Here is a 14851-nt window from a genome sequence, read left to right as displayed (position 1 = left end):
CAGAGAAATTAAGGTCATGAGAATGCATCGTCAACAAATGAAGATAAAAAAGAAATGTTGTTTAAAAAAAAATCGTTGTTGCAAGATGCTTTTGAAATTCTACATACCAAATTCAGAGTCATGTTGATGATTTATTCTAATGTAGGAAAACATCATCAAGAGTGACAAGCAAGCTAGTCACTGTCTAGTCACCTGCCAGCAAATATTTCATAAAGACTAAAAAGGCTGGTACTGCCTTGCTGAGCTGACACTAATTATTTCAGTATACGCGGAGCTTTGGGATTCATGTTAATTCTCAAGTCTGTCTTTAGTTCAGACTCATTCCACTGTGTAAACTCAGCAGAGCACAAATTATTTGACCATCCTTTCATAATCTGTCCCCACGCTCACTTGCCAATTATATAAACTGATCCAAATACCTGCTCTCAAAGGAATCCCATTTGGGAATCACAAACCAATTAGAAAAAAAGGGGGGGGGGGGTTATATCTACTTTTCTGTAGCTCTTGTCTGGTAGTCCTCTTTCATGTTGACATTCATTTCTGGGTATCTTCTTCAGATAACATTGTTTTCATCTGTGTTCAGAAAAGAAAAGATATCTTTCTGGTGATAAAGCCCCTTTTAGATGAAAACCCTATAGGAAGTCGCATATTGCATCCCATAGGAAGAATGAGTTCAACAGTACCTATCAATATCCTGAATATCCCAAAAAAGTCTCCCACTGTTGTAGTGTGATGCTCTTTCTTTGTTCATTACACACTTAAGTGAATATTTTTAGAACAACATCTAAATATTGAACAGTACTGTAGTGATCTTGCAGCAGCTTAGTGACGATGCTTGGTGAAGGTGTATAAAACAGCATTCAAGCAAACACAAAACACCAGTCACCTTGGTGGCATGAATTAGCATGAGAGAGGATTTGAGAAATGCGGCTATGCACGTGACTGAAAAAGACTGCGTTTTGTCTCTTCTGTGAAATCTCTGCTCTGTTCGAACTGGCTCGTTTTTAAGGTTTGCAGTAAAAATAGATGCATTTTTGCACAAATGCTTCCAATAGTTGCAGCCAGTAGATGTTCGCACTCCACAGGTAACACCAATCAGGGCCACAATCAAGCTGTGAGAATGGCCTCCTTGCCGCGATGTCCAACTTTCAGCATCCAGAAGGTTCACACAGCTTGGGAACCACCGCTGAGATGCATATACTGTTTAGTTTTCAGGTGACTGCCTGCTTCATTCCACTTCCAGATCAAGAATTGAAATGTGCTAGTGGATGGATTTACATCAAACTATAAACTCCAAAGCAATGATTCTCACTGAACTCAGTGCCTACAAATAACTGCTTGCAAATGTGTGTGGGATGTTTTAGTTTGCACCTTTGGAGTAAAACTAAAAGTTTCTGTAGCTTAAAATTGTAAGAGCCTCCAAAACACTTTTGCTGTTTTTTCCTAGTGCTACGTGGTTTTCTTGGGTTTGGGGTGTAAGGGTACGCAGAGGGAAAATGTCTGCTCTTTTAAGGGTACCTTAAAGGACTAATGATCTTTTCCAAGGCAGCAAAGGGATGAGGAGAAAGAGAGGCAGCGATGGGAGCCAAGTGCAGGTCCCCCGCCTGTGGTGCCGGCTACTGGAGTGAGTGGGGCCTAGCATCAGCTGCTGGAGCGAGCTGGGGCCTTCTGCCCCCGGCCCCTGGGGTGGGAGCGGTGTGTGCTCCCAAACGAGCTGCTGGGGGGCTGGCATGACTGAGGGGAGCGTTGGCTCTGCACTGGTGGCCAGAATGGGGCCACAGGTCACAGCCAATGCACCTGGTGCCAGCTGCTGGGGACGCAGGTGGCCGTATCTCCCCCAACCCTGGTGTGTGTGTATTCTCTAGCAAATCCTAAGCTGGACCAGCCAGCGAGTAGCAGGGCCTTGGGTCCAGGCTGGGGCATTTGGTGGGCAAGGGGTCTGTGCTGTACGTCCGGTGGACGTGTGAATGGGGTGTGCGTGAGGGATGGGTGCGAGTGCTGGTGCTGTATGTGTGCAGCAAACTTCAGGCCAGACCAGCTGGCGAGGAGATCGTGAGGTGGGTAAGGGGGCCGGGATCCAGGCAGGGCTGCTGGGCTGACAGAGGGGCTGTGCTGGTGCTTGAGGGATCTGTGAATGTGCTGGAGAAGCTGGAGAGTGCTGTGTGTGCCTTCACCAGTGAACTTCTGTCCCTACCAGCCAGAGAGCAGGAAGGAGTCTCGGCTGTCTGTGTTTTATGTGAGCCCTGTGTGTAAGTGCTCTCAAAGGCTGCCCTGGTCAAGTCCGTGGCCGGTCATGTCAGTGTCCTTTTTCTCTCTGTGTGTCTGTGTGCCTCTGGGATACGTGCTCAGCTTTGCTACCGCCTTAATCTGTAAGGGGGAAAGTAGCAGCCACATCCCCCAGCGTGGGCAGAGACCCCAGGGCACCCGGCTGGGCCCCAGCGCCTGACAGGAACGGTGCTGGGCAGCAGTGGCTGGAGGAGGTGGCCGTGCTCTTACCACCTCACCTAATATGAGGCATTGAGTTTTGGATAGATTGTATTTTCTGAGCAAAAATTGCTGAAAATTTTAACATTAAGAGATTTGTATTCCCACTGGATCTTACCTCAAATCTAGAGAATTTGGCTTCCAATCTTTCTGATCTCTGAAAGTTTAAATATTTTCTTCTGGAAGTGCAGGTCATATGGGAACACGAACTTGCTTTCAACAAGCTTGTCTTTGTTATTTATCCTTTTCTTTGGACTTTTCTGAAGTAACTCCTGGAATCCTAGAAGGCCACAGAACATTTAAATACCAGGACTCGGTAACTTCTGAAGGGCCTACATTTCCAAATCTGCATTTTGTTGATTATTTGTTCTGGAGAGCAAAATTCTTCTAACGTTGTACTAGGCTCTTGAAGTCTAAAACATGGTTCCACCATTTCCATTTCTATGCTGCAGGATTTTTATGTGACCAACACCAAAGGTTGCCATGGGCAGAATCAGAAGGTTGAAAAAAATCATAAAGAATGACTCAAAAGCATTCCAAATAACGAAAATTTTTTACTGACTGAGATATATTACACTTTCCAGGCTACAAAGAGAGATATGTATTCCGGATTTGTATTCAGAAGCCAGCTCTTATAAAAAGGTCATTTCTCATGAAGTACTAAGAAGTTGAACTAATTCACCTTTGTAGCCATGGAGCTGACTCTCCCTCTGGTCATGATTTGTTTGGTTTGGCAGGATACATCTGCAGAACCACAGACCACAGGTTGTTGTAACCCCGTTAATGCCAAGGAGCAGGGTAACTTCGTACTATAAAACCTGAACCCATGACATAGGCATTAAAGGAATTTTCTTCTTTTTTACTGTGTTCTGGTAGGTTGCATTTATTAGAAATTTGCAGAAGCGTCTTTACCCCAAAGTGCTGCTAAAGCTCCCTGCAGCTGGTGTAATGAAGACGATATATTCTGGGAGGCATCTTGATTTGAGAGTGACAGCTCCATATATCTGTGAAAATGAAGTGGCAGCAGAGTTGCCAGTAAAGCATACTGTGTCTTTGTGATGCAGAAATATATCATGTTAATAACAATAATTTTCACAGTTACATGTGACCATTTGCACACAGGGAAGCGCTGCTGTTGGGAGAGGTCCTAAGAAGCAAGGAAAAGACTGACTGGGTTTGTTTTATTGCTTCCTAAACAGCCAAAGGGAAGGAAGAGCATACCTGGGGAACTGGTGCAGCAGCAAAGCGACACCCTGCTCCCGTGGCGCCAGCATCAGAGCGCTAATGGCCTCCGTCGGCAAAAGCGAGATTGGGTCATCCCACCGATCAACGTGCCAGAAAATTCAAGAGGCCCCTTTCCGCAGCAGCTGGTTCGGGTAAGGCAAAATAAGAAATAGAGATAATGGTAATTTTGCAGTGGGTCTAGTGAAGTCATAGGTGCAGTCCAAGGTCGTGGCATGGGAAGGCTGGTTTGAAGTAGGGGCTCTCTGTTCTTCCTTCCTTGTGCAGGAAAAGTTGCCTTTTACACGCTGCTGAAGCACTGCTTTTCTGAAGTGAATTGTCCCAGTTTTCCCTCCCCCAGCTGAACAGCAGCCTAATCGCCTCCTTCCAGCCAGTCCCCCAGGAGACGCTGGTATTGATGCCAAGATGGCACTTTGCCCACGCTCTCATCCAGAAAACGGCTGCAGGTGTAAAGCTGGGCTTGGTGACACCCAGCACTGAGGGGGTGCTGCATCCTTCCTTTCCTGCACCGAGTCGCAGTGCAGATGCGTGGCGGGGCTCGATGAGGTTGGCTGCCTGCCGCCGCAGATGGATCCCTCATCCTCTGCATGTTGCTGGTTTCTTTCTCTACAAGGATGATCACTGAGATCAAGTTTGCCCATGTGGTTTTCTGAGGTGGTTTATTGGATGACAGGAAAAGAAAAAGAAGGGGAAAGAAGCCTTGACAGACATATTTGGTTGATATATTATTGCTATTGATAAGTGTTAGCAAAATACAATTACACATTGCTATTCCTCTTACGGGCGCTGGTTGTATTTTTTGGAGCAGTAGAAAGATTGACTGTAAGAAAAGAATTCTCTGGCAGGCTTTTTCAGCTCTTCCCTTTGAAGAAAATGGTGACAATTATAAAATTTCAGAAATTATTTTGAGCAACAGTGGTGCGCAATTGGCATCCCTTTTCAGGAAGTTCACCTAGTCATCTTGAAACAGTGCCTGGATTCAAATGAGTTGTTATCATTATCCTTTTCACACGAATTAGCTCAAACTCTTCTGCGCAACTAATGTCTGGGAGCACACAAGGAGCTGGCTGAGTCCTTTAGAAGTCCAGGTGAACTTTGCAGTGACTCTTGTAATGACTGAAGGTACAGGTGCTCAATTCACTGAGTATTAGGTACACTTGAATTGTTGGTGACATTTCTTTAAGTAATTAGGGAGATGTTACAAGGAATAATAATATTTTTTTAAAAAAAAGTACCAGGTGGCAAATGTTTTTGTGTCTGTCCTAGAAAAAGGAGCCTGCCAAGGAGTCACTGTATGTTCTTCAGTGCTGGGTAAGGAGTGACCTGTTAATGTTTTGTCCTAGCAAGTTGAAGAAATGTCTGAAGAGAAAAATTACTGAATGTGTCAAAATACTTCCATAAATCAGATTAATAATTTAGATTGATTCCTGAATTCCTGTGAAAAATAAGTGGGCTACTTGCAAAATGAACTTATGCCCTGCCCCACTCCCTGTTGATTTCTTTTGGGTTTGACTAGACAGCAAGGACAACTTGGCACCACTGTGCCATGGCAAATTTATAAGGACTGAAATCTCTGTGGCAGTTTTTATTCTTACAGTCTGGAGATAAAACAGGAGGCCTCGGGAATACAATACACCAGTATTAATGGAAGTGGCAAATGTTAAATTTTATATAGGTACAGGAGAATTTATATTCATCACTTATACTACTGGTAACCTTGGAAAGGTAACCTTGGAAAGACAACCTCGCTGTTGGAAACACAGAGCTCCCAGATTGTCACAAAAATGCGTCCCATTGTGGTTTTTAAATACAGATGCTAGAGAAAATACTGAAAAAAAATGGGGTAGGAAAGTGAGAAATGATTTATAAAGTGCTGCTTTCCTTTCCTCCGGACATGCAGAAAGTATTGTAATGACAGGGAAGAACATAGCTTTGTATAAATGGTGTAACTTGATTAAGCATGAGAACCCCTGATGTTTCGGGCCTGGGTCGAGTTTCTGCTCATCTGCAGCAACTGGCCTACTTGCTGGCCCCTGAATATGAAGCTTGGGTGATTCCTAGCAGGAGTTACAGCTTTCTCTGTTAGGCTTTGCTCTTTAATTATCCAGAACAGGACAAACTGACGTCTTCAAAGACCAGCACTATCTGGTTATTTCCATCCACATAATCTTCAGATTGCCCTGGAGCATTCTGCTGTCTCCTAGATCTAGGTAACAGTTTTGATCTGATTTCCCATGCTTTTGCTCACTGGGCGCTGAATATTTTTGTGTCCATCTGCTCACAAACTGGAGCTAGAAGTGCACATGTGAAGTTACAGCACAAATCTCATTTGTATGGAAAGAAGTCTGTCACAGTTTTCTCTGCTAGTTTTTATAAAGTGTTCAAACTTAATGCCAGTTCCTGGGCACTGGACTTTTTGTGCTCTGGAGAGCCTTGCTTGTATTTCCATTTTATAGGTATAACTAATGGAAACCAGTCCCTCCGTTATCATATCTTTGGTTCTGGTTACATGGAAGGAAAGGAAAGGATGGCATGAAAAATCTGAATACTAAAAAAAAAAAAAAAAAAAGTCCCTACCAGAAGTACATTTTCATTGTACCACTTGCTGGTTGTGTTTTTATAGGTCAGACTAATTTGAAATGCATAGGCAAATCTTTTCGGTTCCCTCCTACTCCTGCTTCCTATTGTGAAGGTAAAAATTCCATTTTATGGAAGTTGATTAGTTACTTGTCAGTATTTTTAGCAAGGCTGTGCCTGAATGAAGTTTAAATTATAGCAAAGGTGAACGTAGCTTGATGGGAGTCACACACCTCGAAATGCAGCCCTATCTGGTTCAGCTGGGATCAACTGTAATTCTGTGCTCATTAAAGCATTTCATTCTGATAAAATACATTAAATGAAAAACTTTTAAAAAAATGTAAAAAGAAAGAAGTCACAACATTATTCCTGCCAAAAAAACCCTCTGTTAATTACAGGGTTTTTTCTTTCAAAGGAACATCCGTGTCTGTTCATATGCATCAACCACACTAACTAGGAAATGTGTTTAAGAAAAACAGTATGTAAAAAAAAAAATAGGAATTTCTGATGAGTTTCAGCTGCTGAAAAATATCTGCCTCTAAATACAAATAATGGACCAGTTCTTCCGAGGTTGTAAATAAACATCTTATGTATAAGGTATATTTTTTTTTTATTGGTATCAGTGTTTTGCAAATTTTGGTTTTCTCTTCAAGCTGAAGAAAGTTATTAAATTTTATCGGTATATGCATATTTATTTTGCAAACATTTATGAAATTCTTGGTTTTAATTTCCTTGTGCTTCATTTCCACCTTTGTATTAGGAATAATATTTTACACGCTGTGAAATATTTTACTGTAGTGAGGATAATTTCATCACTAATTGTCAGGTACTCTCATTATTATAACTATGAGGTCCATAAAAATGCCTATTAAAAATACAAAAACAATATGAAATCCCTATCCTTCCCCAAGCAAATGACTCATGCAGGCACACTGATCAACTAAGATAGCATATTAAATAGTTGCTTCTTTGCTGAGTACCCTCTATTTTCTGATTCATGCTTTTTAGCTACATGTGTAGCTAATTCTTAATTATCTATTATCTAATTATCAGCTAATCCTGTATTTCATCCTTTTTTTTAACTTCTAAAAGTTTCCTCAGTTTTGGGTCCACATGCAAGTCTCTAGCTTCTTCTGATGGAAATATTCTGGTAGTTTTAGAGGCTGAAGTCTTAGCCAATCTCACGGGGCTGTATGAAAAACATTCATTTAAAAGACAGAGGAGCAGCTTTTAGTCATGGCACGCTTAGATAACAGGCTCCTGCATCAACCACTGCAATTGTATTCACCCTTAGGAAAGCTCCAAGCTTCCAGCTTCATCTCTAGGGTCTTTCTAGAGCTGTTATGAGCTGCCTGTCTCCACCTTGATCTGCAGTGACCCTAATTTTCCCAACTTGCCTGTGTCAAATCTGGAACTGAAACAGGTGAATTTTGCCTGTGAGATCTCTTACAATAAACAACTTGTTTGTTCTCATTACGCTGGCAAGAAAATCCATTGCGGATGACCAAAACGGAATCTCAGTGCCCTTACAAACTGCCTTGATTGCGTGCTACAGGCACAGCATGCTCCCTCATATCTGAACGCTGGTAATCTCAGACACAAGGATACTATAAATAATCTAATGTGTATAACAGGGAATAAGAGGGAAGGATGCATTTTATGTAAATTTAATCAGAAAGTCCTGAAGTGGTTTGGAAAGTTGGCGGAATATAATATACCTGAAGACTCTTGCGTTGCTTCTTAGCAGAGGTGCCATTGATTGGTTGGGTTTCGTGCAGCATGATGCATGTTAATGGAGCAGAGAGCTCTTTTCAGCATGCTGGAGAACCCCAGTGTTTTTGTGGATGGGTTTAGCACATGTTAAACTATATGGTGAAATCAGATATTTAATATGAAAAGAGTTGATAACAGAGTCTTGCCCTCCGCAGGCTATTTGGGTGCTGTAGCCTGTCCTAGTTCAGGAAATAGACGTAGTGAGACAGTTCTCCAGAAGTCCAAAATCCCAGTGCTGGACGTGCCTGTAAGGTATACTGTGAAAATCCCCGCTGTCATGGACTGTCAGCCCTCAATACTGCCATTTCCCTTGCTCCACACAGGTATTTCAGCATGCACCTTTGCACTGTTTTTAAATAGTTTTATTGTAGGAAATCCCTCATGCCTGCTGTATCAATGATGTTGCTTGCTGCTGTGAAATTGGCAGTTCAGAATCCATTAACTTCCAGCTGCAAGACAGATGGCATCTGTCTGTGGTGAGAGAAGGTTTGTTGAGAAAAGGCCTCACAAGTGCTTCCCCAAGGATGTCAGACCTCACTTCTCCTGCGAGAGACATGGACAGCCTTGATTACACATAGGCCTAGTTCTCCCTTGTTCTTTGTGGGAACAGGTGTTTCTTTTGCCTTATTAGCCACAAACAACAAAAAAGTGATGATTCTGGCTCTCAGTCCATCTCATCTTTGGTACCCCTGTGAGCATTATCGGCTGAAATTTGGAAATTAGGCGTTTTGGTCTCTGTCGTGGCAGCCAGAGAGAGAGAAAAAGGAGCAAGCCAAGAAGGTGGAGAGGAGATGGGCCATCGTGCACACGGTGTTGCTCTGTAGAGCCACAGATTTCTTTGAAAGATGGATGAAGGATGGTGGACTGCAACAGCCCTTGGCTGTGATTTCATGACACAAACCAGCTCGAAACCAAACGGAGAAAGATTAGCAGAAAGATGTTTTATTAAGCACAGTCCGGTGTTGCTGTGTTCTCAGCTCTGGTATGAACTTGTCCTTTTTGAGCATGCATCCAAAGCAGGACTCTGCACACTTTGGATGAAAGGAGAAAGGAAAATGTTCTCTTGACACCTTCATTTGAAATTTTGTATAAACAGGCAGTTTAAAGCAGGTTCCTAAATACATACCACACTGTATATATTCTTCAAACTACATTCCTTTGTTTGTATTCTTCCTGGCATGTGAAGACTGGATGTCACCCTTAACTCTCCCATCATTTCACAGAAATAGCAAGCCAGATCCTGATGTGAATTCAGGCATCTCTGCCAAAGCTGGTGGGGCTACACCAGCGTATTCCATTTGGGAATCTAGGTCGAAGAAAGCAGATGCCCAGTGCTTTATGGGCATTACATGCATGCGCACACACAGCATTATGGATTGAAAACTGCAGCTACAGCATAAATGCTCCATTTGAAATTCTCTTACAACAGCATTCAAGCCTATACTGTAATTATACATATTGTATTTCCTTGTATTCAGACCCATAGGGAATTTATATTGTCCTTGCTAAAGCCAGAGGGACTGAAGGAAAGCAGTCATTTAATGATTCAGCTGTCTTGGGCTCTATGATTTAATCAATCATATGAAAGAAATTTTTAGATTCTTTGTGTTTAGAGTTCTCTTGTCTGAGCAGAAAATGTTCCCTTTTTGAATTGCTTTAATAGCTGTATTTATGCAGCTGAAAGTTCCTTAAGAAATGAAAGTAAAATCAAATTGCTGAGAATGCCCAGATAATTTATCGCAGAATATTCAATTAGAATATATTAATATTTTAGATTTCCATCATTAATTTAATATTCAGAGATTTAATTTAGTCGTTGAATTGCTGTAGTGCCATGCGTGGGTAGATTGTTAGGCTGAGTGCTTAAAACACCTGCCACAAATGGGTGAATCTCACTTTGATTCCCAAGAGCACGAATGCCTTTCTACTGACATAAGTCTTGCAGTAAAAACTCAGACAGTAAATCTTGCCTGTGCTCTGCATTTTTCCATTATTGCAGAATGGAATAATACAATCCTCTAGCAGAAAGAAATGCAAGAGCCTTATTTATTTATGCATTCAGATCCAGACTGAGGGGGAATTCGGTGCCTTGTGGTTCTGAATATGTTGGTATGTTACTGAAGAATTTTATTTTGCCAGCCCAGCCTTGTTACTTACTCAAGGAGAACTGTTGAAAATGAGGTTGGGGTTTTAAGGTGATTGACACTTTGCAGACAAATATCAAGGAACTCCCATTGCCCAATTCAGCTAAAAATACTTCCCTTGAGATCTTAATATTTTCCAAAATGCTTTGGGAATAGTAATGTAAGCGGGAAAAAGACCCACTAAATCATAAAATAACACTAAATCCTAAAATGCCATGCAATTTGGAAGTGATTTTGATGAAATATAGTCCCAATGGCTTAAAAAAAAAAAAGTACAGATTTTTAATTCCCACACAGCACAAAACCTGAGGTTCTCTAACACCATTGGCAGCAATGAGAGTCTGCTCCCTTTCAGATTAGGAAGCATCAGCATAAAATTTCAAAAGCATCAAAATTCATTGATAAGATTTAAATGAAATCCTAGGATGATACGTTTTTGGTTGATTGTTCAGGTGCCATTGTTACAGGAGCAGTGGTTGTGTTTGGTACGTCATGTCTTAAAACTTATAGCCATGTATATGTATGATCACCTAATGGTACAGATCCTGGTCAGACTCGTGCTTACATACATTCCTAAAAAGCAAAGGCAACATGTAACTACTAATATTGCAAGCGTGAAAACAGAGATATTACAAAGAGTGAAGGACAGTGAAAATTTGGGGTACAGTCAGTGAAACAGAAAGGGTAGCCAGGTAACAGACCTTTGGTCTGACATCACATATGATGTTTTAACCTGTTTTGCAGTCATTCAGAATCTCCAGGATACAGCAGAGGGGGATACACTAATAGCTATTTGTGACCATAACACCAACTGCTACTTTAAAAAAAATAAAACAAAAACTGCAATTTAGATCTATACAGTCTTTGCTTTTCCATACAGGGCTGATCTTTTCAACCTGTTTGCATAAGTGAGGGCGGTCTATGTCTCACAAATAAAAAATCAAGTCTGAAAGGGAGAGAGACTCTGCCCAAGATCACAGAGGTATTGTCACAACCATGAGCAATGTTCTCCAGGTATCAGCATCTGGTCCTGTCCTTGGGTTATTAGAAAAATCTCATAATGGATTCAGGTTTTATTGAGTATTCAGAAATCTTTTCTTGATGGTTATATTCAGTCACTGTATTTCATGTCTGAGTTCAGCTGCAAGGTCTGCACATCTGGTCTGCTAATGTACAGGGATGCAAAGGTGCTTGTCTGCCGCCATGCAGGGACTAAGCAGCAGCTCCCTTTCCCTGCTTGCTCTCAGTTGATTACACAACCCCCATCTAGCCATTACCTTTTAGCTCCTGCTCTGAGTTCACCTAGAGAACAGAAAAAGTAGGAAGCACAGAAGGATAAGTACCCCTCGCCTTGAACTGTCGTTCCAGCCATACTGCAAAATAGTTCATCAATCACTCCAAAGAGTATTTAGCTGTAATACCCCATTGCACATATTGCAGCATATCATTACATCCCCATCCTCTACAGAAAGTGAGATAACTGTAATAGCCGCTCAGTATGGCTGTCATTATGTGTAGAGGCAAAGGCAGGAAGGCATAGTCAGAGCTAATGTACACAGCTCACGAAAGCTATTGAAAATCTGTAAAGACAGAGGGTATACAAAAACAGTGGGTTAATTTGCTAAGAAGATGATTTGGGCTTGCTTACGCCTTTTCCAAAGAATAATAATAATAAAACTAAGACACAGACAAAGGACTTGCAATCTGCCTCTCTGCTTCAATAGTTCATTATTTAACACTCATCACCCACATTACTAATAGGTTACTGTGGGACGAGGCTTCCTTGATGGAGTCCCAAAGACGTAGTGGGGGCCGTGTGGGTGTGAGTTTGGATTTGCAGAATGATGGTGCAGATATAACCTCGACAGATAAGCTGATGCTGAAATGCACTGTTTTAAGCTGGAATAAGATATGAAGGAAAAAAAAATCCACACTTTTTCTTTCCTTACTATTGCATATGTTCTCACTAGTCTGCACCGCTGAAGAATTAAATTCAGCACCCTGGAATTTAAGATGCCAGCTTTTAAGATTTTAGAGAATTTACTCTTGGGCTAATTTTAAGCTTTCACTGCTGCAGTTAATTGTTTTATTTATAACAGCTGAGATTTTCAGAGATAAAGGTGTCACCGGCTAAATCCTTTCTCAGCTGTCTAATGCAGACTGATGAGAGGTGTAAGCCATGACTAGATTGGGGAGCAGCAAAGAGTGGATGTGCCGCAGTTTACCACGGTTTTGTTAAAGGCTTCATCTCTTTGCTATTTCTGTTTTCCATTGCTCTTACCATATTTTTAATAATGACCATATTTTTAATAAGATTCATATTTGCTGCTAATTTTCTTAATTTAAAGGACATTTTCCTCCTAGCCAAACAGTTAGACAACTGAAAAACAAACAAACAAAACCTTGGATTATATTAAGGGAAACATTTTGCCCAAGGCAGTTTGGGTATATGCAGATGGTACTGAACATTTTGGCCAATGTTCAGCAGAGATTTTAAGTACGTGCCTAAATTTGAGCCTTTACATAGTTCCAATGTGTCTTCTGAGTCTATTTAGTGACTGAAAGCTGAGGACATGAGTAGTGCCTTACTGGATCAAGACCAAGCATTCAGTGTTATGCAGCACCAACCTCTTTGGCCATGCCTATAGTTTTCCTGACAATCCCTGTGTTATTTACATTTCTGTGCACGGACTGCAGGCATACAGAGGCCATGCTTCCAGATGTACTCACCCGTCCAAGCCTCGCATATGCTGTGCAAGTGTATTCCTTTCTGTCTAGCAGACACCAAGCCAGGAGCCTGCCCTGAAAAGCTAGCCAGCAGGCCTCGATTTCATACTTTGGGGAACTTGGTTTCATATTTTTGGTACTAGTTAAAGAGAGATGAATTTCTCTTCACCCCACAAAACACAAGAAAGTTTTGCATCCTCTGAAAGCCCCTGCAGTTGCTTTTCAGATTGAGTTCAGCCTTGCAGAGGGCAAGGATTGGCTGCAGGTGCAACAGATTTAGTCCTCCTCTCAGGGGAGGAATGAGGTGTTCTTGACTACGGCTGACCTAAACTGTGGGTATTCTGCAGAAAAAGCCTCTAGGAAGAGCAGGGACTGTTGGTCCTTCATTAAGGATGAGGGAGAGATGCTGGCAAAGGGCTTCAAGGTGAGTGAATGTGCAGAGCGTGGTGCAGGGTTCAGCTACAAGAGGCTGGAGGGGAGAGCAAAGTTGCTCTGGCCAAAACTTAAATGTCTCGTGTGAAAGAGAGCAAGCTAGCTAATGAGCGGGTAGAAACTGATAACAAGGCTTTGGTGTTATTTAATATTGATGGGGGGCTGCTGAGCATGGACCTAACCTTGCACACCCCTGGTGCCACCGCACCAGCGACTGACCACATCTTGGGTATGAGACGGTGGGAGCCCTGTGTGGGACGGGGCTGTGCTTCGGTGCAGGCTGTGATTCCAGTGAGAGGATGCTTTAGAGTGCTCTTCCATAAACGTGTGTAAAGGGTCTTCTCCCAGCTTCAGCTCTATGCATGATTTTGGGGATATATATTTTGAGTCAGATATATAACATCTAGAAGTAAAAAGGAAAGTCATGCAGCATGTTCAGTCTTGCCATAACAAACCACCAGGGTATGGCCACCCCCTGCAAAGCTTCACCTGAGCATTTCTGCTTTGGGCATTGGGTTTTGGAGTCCAGCACCAAGCCTCTATGACTCAAGTTATAAACCCACAAAACTGAAAGTTTATACTGGAAACATTAACAGAGCTTTAAATGCTGTAGTGCTGGCAGGCGTCACAGGGACAGTTCACCTTCCGGACATCTTTTTTCACTTGCGGTCTCTGCTCATTTTAATCAAAATATTAAACGACTTGAGGAGGTGTTTGCACCTGTACTTGGTTTTACAGCCCTGCTGGGCTGTTTTGCAGTTGACTTACTTGATTTGTGCTTCGAGGCTTCGTGAGCTGTAACATTTACTTAAGCAAAGTAGCTAATTTTATTGTCATAAAAAGTGGGGTGGTTTAAGGCAGAAGAAATGCTGGGCAGGCTTGTTGTTTCTGTCTGTGAAACGAAAGGCATAGGTGACACTGTGAGAAGGCTGGATATGGGGCCAGTACTTTCCCTGTTGGAGTAATTGGCCACACATGGTCCTCCAACCCCTCTGCTATGGGAAGCGGTAAAGCTGCGGCTTGCCGTGTGCCCCGCTCAAAGAATTCAGGGAAAATGGCCGATCTGCTGTATTTCCAAGCCACTGTTGAAATTGTGGCAGGTAAAAGGCAGTGTTTCTGCACACACTGTAAGCTATTTGGAGTTATTTCAGAAGTAACAGCGCTGGAAGGAAGCGTATTAGGAGAGAGGGGGAAAGAAATTAAGATTAAGGATCCTAACTAAAAAGTGTTGCTGGTTATTCCGCAGCGCTCTCAATGGATTTCAATGAGTTGGAAAGCAAAAATAAATGTTTGGCCATCTTAACGTTTTCAGTGGTGTGGTTTGTAGTGAAATGATGACACAGTTTACTTACCAGTAAATGGCATTCAGCTGCATCTAACAAAAAGAAATTAGAGTAGTAACATCAGACATCATCAGAACATAAATCTTTAACAGAAGATTATAGCTGTTATTTATTATTTGAAAGCAAACA

General features: G+C 42.0%; 1 protein-coding gene across 8 annotated transcripts in view; it reads left to right on the top strand.

The window, feature by feature from the left end:
• CDH4 (cadherin 4) overlaps window positions 1–14851 on the top strand; it is a 673189-nt gene that overhangs the window by 509142 nt on the left and 149196 nt on the right. For 7 of the 8 annotated variants that reach the window (XM_080557562.1, XM_080557563.1, XM_080557565.1 and 4 more), the window contains one exon: window positions 3684–3860. In XM_080557562.1, coding sequence (XP_080413688.1) covers window positions 3684–3860 — 177 coding nt within the window. Of the gene's footprint in view, window positions 1–3683; window positions 3861–4053; window positions 13372–14851 lie in introns of those variants that run through there. The other variant, XM_080557568.1, reaches the window with a different exon arrangement.

This window comes from Anser brachyrhynchus (assembly GCF_964034855.1).
Source record: "Anser brachyrhynchus genome assembly, chromosome: 16".
In the NCBI taxonomy this organism is placed as follows: domain Eukaryota; kingdom Metazoa; phylum Chordata; class Aves; order Anseriformes; family Anatidae; genus Anser; species Anser brachyrhynchus.
The sequence above is the reverse complement of the archived record's forward strand: the minus strand, read 5'-3'. Positions and strand labels throughout refer to the sequence as shown.